The sequence below is a fragment of the Priapulus caudatus genome, unplaced genomic scaffold, assembly GCF_000485595.1.
Source record: "Priapulus caudatus unplaced genomic scaffold, Priapulus_caudatus-5.0.1 Scaffold224, whole genome shotgun sequence".
Lineage (NCBI taxonomy): Eukaryota > Metazoa > Priapulida > Priapulimorpha > Priapulimorphida > Priapulidae > Priapulus > Priapulus caudatus.
The window spans coordinates 346675-356423 of record NW_014577285.1 but is presented as its reverse complement, the minus strand read 5'-3'; the positions used below and the strand labels follow the sequence as shown (position 1 = coordinate 356423).

The 9749-nt window shown below is 42.7% G+C and overlaps 2 protein-coding genes across 2 annotated transcripts in view; one reads left to right on the top strand and one right to left on the bottom strand.

Annotated features, from left to right (window-relative positions):
• The window catches only part of LOC106807592 (succinate--hydroxymethylglutarate CoA-transferase-like), a 16371-nt gene extending 11394 nt beyond the window's left edge, over window positions 1–4977 (top strand). Inside the window, exons 4-12 of the mRNA XM_014809987.1 lie at window positions 469–519; window positions 1480–1600; window positions 1877–1968; window positions 2592–2735; window positions 2998–3093; window positions 3364–3435; window positions 3607–3807; window positions 4005–4068; window positions 4280–4977. Coding sequence (XP_014665473.1) covers window positions 469–519; window positions 1480–1600; window positions 1877–1968; window positions 2592–2735; window positions 2998–3093; window positions 3364–3435; window positions 3607–3807; window positions 4005–4068; window positions 4280–4425 — 987 coding nt within the window. The 3' untranslated portion in view covers window positions 4426–4977. The remainder of the gene's footprint in view (window positions 1–468; window positions 520–1479; window positions 1601–1876; window positions 1969–2591; window positions 2736–2997; window positions 3094–3363; window positions 3436–3606; window positions 3808–4004; window positions 4069–4279) is intronic.
• A 1793-nt stretch (window positions 4978–6770) lies between these two features.
• Window positions 6771–9749, bottom strand: part of LOC106807587 — an 84569-nt gene continuing 81590 nt past the window's right edge. The window contains exons 26-28 of the mRNA XM_014809965.1: window positions 8362–8748; window positions 7645–8098; window positions 6771–7518 (exon numbers count right to left, since the gene is read on the bottom strand). Of these exons, the coding sequence (XP_014665451.1) occupies window positions 6771–7518; window positions 7645–8098; window positions 8362–8748 (1589 nt within the window). The remainder of the gene's footprint in view (window positions 7519–7644; window positions 8099–8361; window positions 8749–9749) is intronic.

Here is a 9749-nt window from a genome sequence, read left to right as displayed (position 1 = left end):
CCCATCTTATTAGGTGAAAGGGATGACACAAGGAGGTGGGGACCACCTTTCCTTGCGAACAGACGAAGTGCATACTTTCTTCTGTTCGTTAACAGAATAAAAAGGTATTTTTTAGATGATATCACATAACAAGATTCTATTTAGCTATCTATAATGAATAATGTTGATTTAATAGTTGAAAATCATATGTTGTTTTATTCATAAATGTAAAAAAGGTCACCAATATTGCAAAACTAACTCACCCAATTTAATTTCGTTTTTTATGAAACGTTGCGAATAACAAGAAATAAATACGTAAGATTTATGAAGTATAGGCCTTTAAATTATGTTAATGTGAATGTCTTTTTTATAAAAATAAATGGTATATTTCTTATTGTATATATATGGGATTTAAAATAATCATATTCACAACAAAGGACATACATGTCGTGCAATGAACCTGACTATAGCTATATATTTTCCATTTAGAGTTTGACCATAGACATCAAGAATCCAGCTGGTGTCCAGCTAATAAAAGAGGTATGAAACACATGTTAATTTGATGCTCTAATAGTAGTTTGTTACAAATAGAACTCATTAGTTTTATGTAGACAAAACTATTACTAGCAGCATGAACATATATATACTCTAAACACGCAAGCACTCTATGATATCAGGTGTGTTCCTACAATTAATACAAAGCTGTCAGAAATTTTAAAAAGTGCTGCTAGATGCCAGAAATAAGTAGTATAGGTTAATTAGCATGAGTAATGTGATACCTGGTCATTCCTTTCTATGTCCCAGAAGGTGGTACACACATAATATAGTTTTAAATTAGATTAGCTAAATATTCAACATTTTTTCACTATTGAGTAAGTAGAGCTCATAGGGTCTATGTCCCCCAGGGTACTGCCGGAACGTTACCCTGGTACGGTCCGGTATACCGAACGTACACCCTGGTCACTATTTGATATGGTTAAGGTTAGGATTAGGGTTAGGGTTAGGATTAGGGTTTGGGTTAGGGTTAGGGAGTAGGTGTAGGCGACTCCCTAGACTCATTAGTGGAGTAGGCGAGGTACCGTCCGGCATATTAGATAGTACCAGGGTACGCTCCGGCAGTACCCCGGGGGACATAGACCCTCTCAGCGTAAGTAGATGCATTTTGAATATACAGTGTAACATTTTTATCAAGATGAGTAGCATTAAACTTGTCAACACTAAAGATTAGGGTAAAGTCTGAGTTTTATATATTGCTGTATTTAAACTAAGAATTTCGTCAGTAGAATATAATTAGTGTATGATATTACACTATATTATACACTCCCGATATTACTAAGGTAGGCTGTAAAAACGGTGCAACAAACGCAAGAGTGGTACCTTGTGGCAAGTTAAAAAAAAGTGAAACGGGAACATTTCAGAAATGCAAATGATAGATAGCTTGAATGTTCAGAGTATGTATATGCCAGTTGATTAGTACTGAATGTATTTTTTATTCATTAGCTCGCTACCAAGTCTGATGTTTTTGTTGAGAACTATGTGCCTGGAAAACTGCAGAAAATGGGGCTTGGTTACTCCCAGCTTAAAGAAGTTGCACCGCATCTTGTCTACTGCTCCATAAGTGGTGAGTTTAATGAATTAGCAAGATGCAAATCTGTTGCACTGCTTTACGGATACGGCTTTATATTATGCTATATGCATGCTACTAATATACACACATCAGGGTCAGGTGTTTTTAAAATCAAAATTCCAACACCCATTACTATTGTACATCAAAAAAGAAATACTATTTTATCTTAAATATTATACTAAAAGCTAGAGTACCTAAGTGTTACACTTTAATTTTCATTGTAGTGTGGTCGAAACTGCTTTTATTAATATGAAGTGAGAATTTTGGCAGGTTATGGGAGTGATGGACCATATGCTACTAGGGCAGGATATGATGTCATTGCTGCAGCAGTTGGTGGATTGTTGCACATTACTGGTCCTGAAGTAAGTGTGAGGCTAGTCTATAACCTGAAAAATACACCCATTAAGATGATAAACTACTTCCTGTGTAGTATAATGCCTTGATTTTTTAGTCTATGGTTTTCTGGGCCATACTTCATCAATCAGTAGTTGGTACCAGTAAGCTTGAATGATACATGTTCACAAAATTTGTGTGTGAAAGTGATGCCCAACGTATAGAGAATGTGGTAATATTTCTATATAACTTAAAAGTATGGAACTCGAATAAACAGGGTTTATGTAAGAGTGGTTAGATCCTTTAAGTAGTTTAATTGTTTTCTGTATTCTTATAATTAATGTAACTATTGTTATTATGGTGTGTAGAGTTGGTGGTAGTCCGTAAAGTAGTAACGTGCATGCTAGTAACTACAACGGCGAGGCCAATGTACACGGTTTTAAATATGTTACCACTTGTTTAAACATAATTACCTGACCAAAAGCTAAAGCGTATAGTAAAATGCATAAAATGTGACAGTAAATGCATGGAGAGTAAGAAAACATTATAATCATTATAATCTTGCTCGCTGGTCACTTCTCAAGACTTGCCCAACTATTTGCACAAATAGATCATGCAACTGTTATTTATGCTTTGCATCTACTGCTGTTAGGGTGGGGAGCCTTGCAAAGTTGGAGTGGCTATGACTGATCTGTCAACTGGTCTGTATGCCCATGGTGCTATAATGGCTGCACTTCTACAGCGGCACAGGACTGGAGAGGGACAGCATATTGACTGCAACCTTTTATCAACACAGGTAAATCTCATTATTAAATACGAATGTTACCTTAATATTCGTAACCCAGCTGTTATCAGATTCACAGCAGCTCGGATTACATGGATCAATACAAAATATAGATATGGTCTTATAATAACCATCATCAAGTGAGCATTACAATTGATAAATGATTTCACTTGGGCCAAAAAATACCTTTAATCCTTTTTTGGCAAAACAGATTTTGTGATATATTATAGGGACCCAATAGAAAACCTTACAAAGAGTTATACACGTGTTATAGGTGTCCTGCTTGGCCAATTTAGCTAGCAACTATCTAAATGGTGGTCCGGAGGCACGGCGATGGGGAACTGCCCACGAGAGCATTGTCCCTTATCAGGTACTTAGAAACATATTAATTACAAACGATATTAGTGATGAGAAACCAATCAACTGTCTAGGGTTCTGTTGCAATGGAACTGGCCAAACTGTTCATGCAGGTAGCCAACCACCAGTCTATTTGCTGGAACGTTTTTTTGTCATTAATCAGATAGTTTGTAACAAGAATAGCATTAGTTCAAATTTTGACAATGTGCTGTTATTAAAATTCATAAATTAATATTTGGTTGTATGTTGAGGATTCGTACATATTTTGTATTGCACCTTCCAGGCTTTTCAGACAAAAGATGGCTACTTTGTGGTAGGAGCAGGCAACGATAAACAATTCAAGATATTATGCCAGGTTTCCTTGCTATTGTTTGTTTTCTTATAATACGGTACAGCAATAATAAAAAATATTCTATATTAAGTGCCCATGATCAGTGAGGACATGCGATTTGTTTGTAAATGTAAAAAACAACGTATAGTTAATCTTCATGAATAAGCCAGTAATTGTTTTTTACTGACCGCACAGCGCTTGAAGTTGGAACATATAGCTGATGACCCACAGTATGCTAGAAATGAAGACAGAGTGATAAACCGATCATCACTATTAAAAGCACTGCAAACAAAGTTCCGTGAACAGTCAACAGCCCACTGGCTCAAAGTGTTCGATGAATCTGGCATTCCTTATGGGCCAATTAATAACATGCAACAAGTTTTCAGTGATCCGCAGGTAAATCCATGGTAATATGTCTTGGTTCCTAACCATTGCAGAAAATACTTCGTTTTTGATATCTGTATGCATACAGTAAGCAAGCAATATTGCGTTTTACGCTCGTCATTAAATTATATGCTGTAGAATTGTTGTAGCTCATTCTTGGTCATGATAGTGATTTATTTGTCCCTTACCATTATGTTGATCGTTTTTAGGTTCTACATAATGAAATGATAGTTGAAATGGAACATTCCACTGCGGGAAAGATAAGGCTGCCAGGCAAGTATAGCTGGACCATAAATCATCATCACTCAATCGTACACTATGCAGTGGGTTTGTAAATAGTAGTGCCTCATAAAAACAGCAGTGTATGTGGAAGCATCGGCTGAAATGTATAGCGAGCTGAAAAGGGTTTAGCTGTTGCCAAACAGTGCCAAAGGGCAAAGTAGGATTGTGTCATGGAGAGTAATAACTATTTGCTTATTTTCAGGGCCAGCTGTTAAATACAGTGATAGTCAGAATAGAGCACGGCTACCTCCGCCATGTCTAGGACAGCACACATCTGAAGTTCTACATCAGGTTTTGGGTTATAGTACTGCAGAGGTAGAGAATCTACAGAAGACTCGTGCAATTTAGTATTGGTATCACAAGAATGTGTGCGCATGTGAATGGTAGTTTATGTGCCACAACAGAATGCTTCCTAGACAAGGAGCAAAACCAGGCACTTTTAAATTTCAATATTGATCCTAGTTAGGCTACATGTGTACTTATTCATTTTCTACTATGGAATTGTTTGTGCCAAGTTTAAACGTACAGAATAATAAATGCTTTCTTGGGCTGCAACATGCCAAGTTCACACAGGTTCATTCACATTTAAATCGTGCTAAATCAGCAGTTAAATAGTAAATTACGTATTGTATAAATTTATGTATTTAAAAATGTTTTGTCCCACTGTTTGAAATGAGTTCAAAATGCAGATGGTATAGACAGTTTTGATACGATTACTTTTTCTTCTGTGTAGCTGATCATTGAACATGGCATTGGAATCTGAGTACATATGATCTGAGCTTGTGATATTAACTAAGTTTTTCATAATTTTATTAATAATATATTGTCTGTCTATTTTATAGAACAATCTGGTATCAGATATTTTATAAAATGAATAAAAATTGTTATATTAAATTAACATGCCTGTGAATTGGTTTTGTATACAGTATGTTTTGACTTGATAATGTTAACTGTTTAATATCATTATTATCATGATCGTCATTATTACACAAAAAGCACCCACTTAGTGTACTGATCCTTGTTGGACCATAATGAACAATTTAATTAATAATAAAATCTCATCTAGTTTATAAAACGTGGCTGTAAAACAACTCCTCAAACGTCGCCAATAAATTACAACAGGACAATGATGTCTACAAAACGGTGTGACAAATAAACTCTGCAACGTGAACCTACTTCAGAAAATTATTCAATTTTATATATACACACAATTTAAACGTATTGCAGTGATACTAAAACTCCTGACTGCTAAAAATTCATTGCTCCATGTCTCGTGCTTGAGGCAGTGTGTTAATTTTTACGTTTCAAGGTTAGGTATTATTCTATCTAGTAAGCAGACTACAAGTACAACTAGTATTTCCTACCTAGCTGCAGCACGTTTCCCACACACCCATGACGATGCCCACTAGGTGGTGAAATTGTTAGCATTTACAAGCTGCCAAGCAACCTATGCTAAGTACCTGAAGTACTCACACACATTTATCACATATTTCCAATTTTTACTTTATGGTCGCACGTGGGTGATGTGCATCCAATGTTAGCATGAGGAATTGGTCTGTCTTGCACTGATATGGTAGATTAAGGGCTACGATTAGACATGCTCGGCAGAAAGCGCATAGAGGCTGGAAATTGTTAGCTGCCTCAACATACAGAAAGAAAACAACCAAACTACTAAAGAGAACTTTGGCACAACTCATGAGGAAACTTTTCTGCATCTATAGCATAAAACATGAAATTTCAAACAATCCTGCTCACGTACGAAAATCTGATTTGTCTTATGGTACATATCAAAACTCCACTTTCATGGTTATACAACAGTAGCATCATGTAAAAACCAATTTCTCACAGTATTTCCACATGTACTGCATTTCGCTATCGGCACAATGATCAGATCCAAACGAGTGATAGAGACAATGCATATAAAATAGATACATTTTCATCAAGAAAAATAAATCCAAATTGCACAATTACTGGCCAACCGCCATAAATTTAACGACATTTTAAACAGTTTATCGTCGGGGCTTTAGGAACTGTCACTCAACCTGTCGACCTGCAGTACATAGCTGCTTGGCCCACTGGGAGTGTCACTGCACTTCACAATACCATGCCACACTAGACCCACCTATAGTCAACCTTTACTCAAGTTATAGTTATCTATCCCAGCCAGCTACCAGTCGCCTTGGCATTCCATCAACATACGCTCACACAGTCAAGTCATAGACAGCACAGAGTGGATAGTAGTGACGCCGGACAGTTAGTGACGTCTGAGGTGCCCACCCCACTGAGTAGTCACACCAAAACATGGCACAATACTGTTAGTTGCGTCACAGGCACGAGGTTGTTGACCCATTAGTGGACAAAATCACGTCACAAGCGAATGTCGCACATGAGCTCACATAATTAGTATAGGAAGTCACTCCAATAGCACAATCTGTACAGTAAGTAGAATCTAATTATAAAGCACATGCCGCACATTTAGTTGGGTAAAAGTGCACACAAATCCGCGCATGATTCACTCTCTCTTAGTGAAATAAACACGCTCTACTCGCATATTTCTGTCTTGGCTGTGATATGTAACTTTAATGCGATATATAGCTAGTCTCAATATTGCTTCACGGTGGTGGCCAGCTGAACGTCTTTCTATGCAGCAAGATGCTAGTGGCAGACGAGCAACACAATTTCGCTGAAAGCAGCTATACACTTGACTCCATATTCAGCTGGGGTGTCAAATGTATGACAGAGGCCTGCTGTGGCAAATACTTGCAACTTCTCTGCTCTCGGATCGGTGGTACCATCCTAGCTTCTGCCACCACTATGTGAGTTGTGTTGATGTACACCTTCTCCTTCTCCTGCGAGTCAGAAAGTTTCGAGTTGTTAAAGTTGTAAGTGGACTCGACGGCCGCCCACGCGGTTCCCCCTACTGTGTGGCGCCGCTTCACGCAAGATTTGTTGGGCGCCTTCCTCTGCAGCTGCGGTGACAGAGACTTTCGCTTCTGCGCCTCGCGCTTGCCCAGGTTCATCGCTGTCTTCTCGGATTTCGACGGAACCGAAACGCCATGTCTGCACGGTCGGTTGCTGCCCGTCAGTTCAAGACTGGCGTCGCCGAGCCTGTACTTTGGGTCTAACAGGATCTTTAGTTTCTGATCGAAGCTAGCAGTGTTAAGCAGCTCTGTTCCGTCCTCGGAGACGGAGGAGGCCGATGAGCGGATGCTGTGATGCTCCCTGCACAGGGAGTCCAGGGAGCCATGGTGGGCGGGCTGTTGCGACTCGGCGTCTCGCCCGTGCGGCATCGAGCGCTGCAGCGCGCGATTCGGTCGCCGCGGCGACGCCGACGCCGACTTCTTGCCGGCGAAGACGCATTCCATCGAGGCGCCGGAGTCGAGCGAGTTCGTACGCGCTCGACTCGTCGTCGTCGCGCGTAGCTGATGCTCGCTGCCCGTGCTCGACAGCGAGTTGTAGTCCGACGTCGCGCACAACGTGCCGGCATCGCCCGCGCGGTGATCGCGCGCGCGCGGCAGCGACGGCGACGACGAACGCGCGTTCGCCGCCGCCGCCGCCGCCGCCTGCGACAACTCGTTGTTGGACGACGACGTCGTCGAGTAGTCGGAGGCGGAGTCGGCGCGGCAGCGGCGCGGCGGCGGCCGCTCCTCGACGACGTTGCTGTTCGCGTTCGTGTTGAAGGCGTCGTACTTTCCGCCGCCGGCGCCGTCGTCGTCCTCGCGCGCGAGGACCTCCTTCAGACGCTGCCACTCCTTCTCGACCTTCTTGCGCTCGGCGTCGCGCTTGAGGCGGTCGTCGCACTGGCGCCGCAGGATGACGTTGGTGATCGACGACGCGGCGGCGGCGACGGCGTCGTCCGGCTGCGAGGACTTGCGCGCGCGCGGGCTCGCCACCTGCTTGTTGTTGTGGTACGTCGTGAAGGAGCGAGTGAACGGCGACGGCCACTTGATCGAGTAAGAGGAGCGCAGCGACGTCTCGTCGGAACTCTCCTCGGGAGACTTGACATCGGAGCTTTGAGAACCTGAGCGATAGGAAATCAAGGGGGGACGTGAGATTGCGAGGAGAAGCAACGCGGGTAGCAAGGCTGAATAGATCGGATTGCAGAATGAATAGCGGTTGAAGCCACTGTAGACACACTTGCCCTAAACCTACCCTTGTCCCACGCTAACAACTCTGTACCCTGACTCATTTCCTGCACCTACTCCTGTTACTCGTTACTCCCACCTACGCTCTACCCTACGCTACCCAACTCCACTAACTACTCTCACCCTGCCTCAAACTTACCTTTCCGCGTCGAGGTGAAACTGGATGAGCTCTGGCGTGAGGAGGCCTTCGTCGAGGAGTCCGTGGGGGTGGCTGGGGGTGGCGATGCCCACGATGACACGCCCGTGTCCGTCGAGCTCTGGCTCTCCAGTGCACCTCGCTGGCCCACGGCCGTGCCACGCGCGCTGCTGCTGCCACCACCACCGCCGCCGCTGCCGCCCGCCGGCCGGCTCCGCTGGCGCAGCTCAATCTCCTGGTCGATGTTGCGCTCGCTGAATATCTCACTCATGTCGCTGTCATCGGACACGTAGTACTGCCGCGGCGCGGGCTCCTTCTTTTTAATCTTCTTCCTGCTGGCTGCCGATATGATCGATGACACGATGTCCTTCTTGATGTAGTGCTCTTGTTCTGTGAGTGAGCGAAAACGACAGTGTCTTACGTCGTAGTGCTTTCCTTCATGATTCGTCTCAGACTACTCCTGTCTAGACTACTATATGAATGGGATGAGTCACTAATGCATAGGATATGTACGTAGATTTGCTGGCTTAGAAATTGAAGACTAGTGACATAAGCCAGTTGTTATTACTGCTGTCACGTGTAATGCCAGATCACCGCACGCAGAGTCGAAGCAATCCACACTTAGACAACTACACTAGGGTTCTTAGTGAAGGTCAGCTGGATGAGTATTTACATCAACTAGCATGCCTTATGCGACACCGGCCAACAGTGACTTGTTTGTCGCTGTATGCAGAGCCAGATGCAAGCCATCACAAACATGCACGACAGGCGATTTACACGGTCAGGGGCCAATAGCAGCACTCTAAATGCCATGCCGTCTGTCAACAACATAGTAAATATTGCGTTTGTAAATGAGCTTACCATCTTTGGCCCATTTGTACTTGCTGCCTTAATTAATACTTTCAGTGCTAATTAATTTGTGATTGTTGTAGTTAATAGTGTCAGTTATGTTTACAACACGTTTCTCCAACATGTGGGCAGTCGAACAATTACCTAAACACGCGTATTTCTTTTAAACTGTTAATAAACTGTGTCTAAACTAATACTGCTAATGAACACATTTCACACCATGAGTTACTAGCCGCACTACACTAGCCTATCACGTAACATATGTCTGTGTGTTATTGACACACTGGTAGTAATGGTGCCTGCTCGATTCCTTTACAGCTTGAGAGCAAGGAGTAGCGAGAGAAAGAGAAAGCGAAAGTGCGAGTGAGAGTGAGAACGAGCGAGAATGAGCAGAAGAGAAAGAGAGTCTGGAGAGCGAGAGCTAGAGAGGGTTAGAGAGTAAGAGAAAGATAGAGATAGAGCTAGAGAGCTAGAGAGAGAGCGAGAGTGAGAGAGAAAGGAGAGAGTGGGAGAGAGAGGGAGGAAGGGAGGAAGAGGGGGAG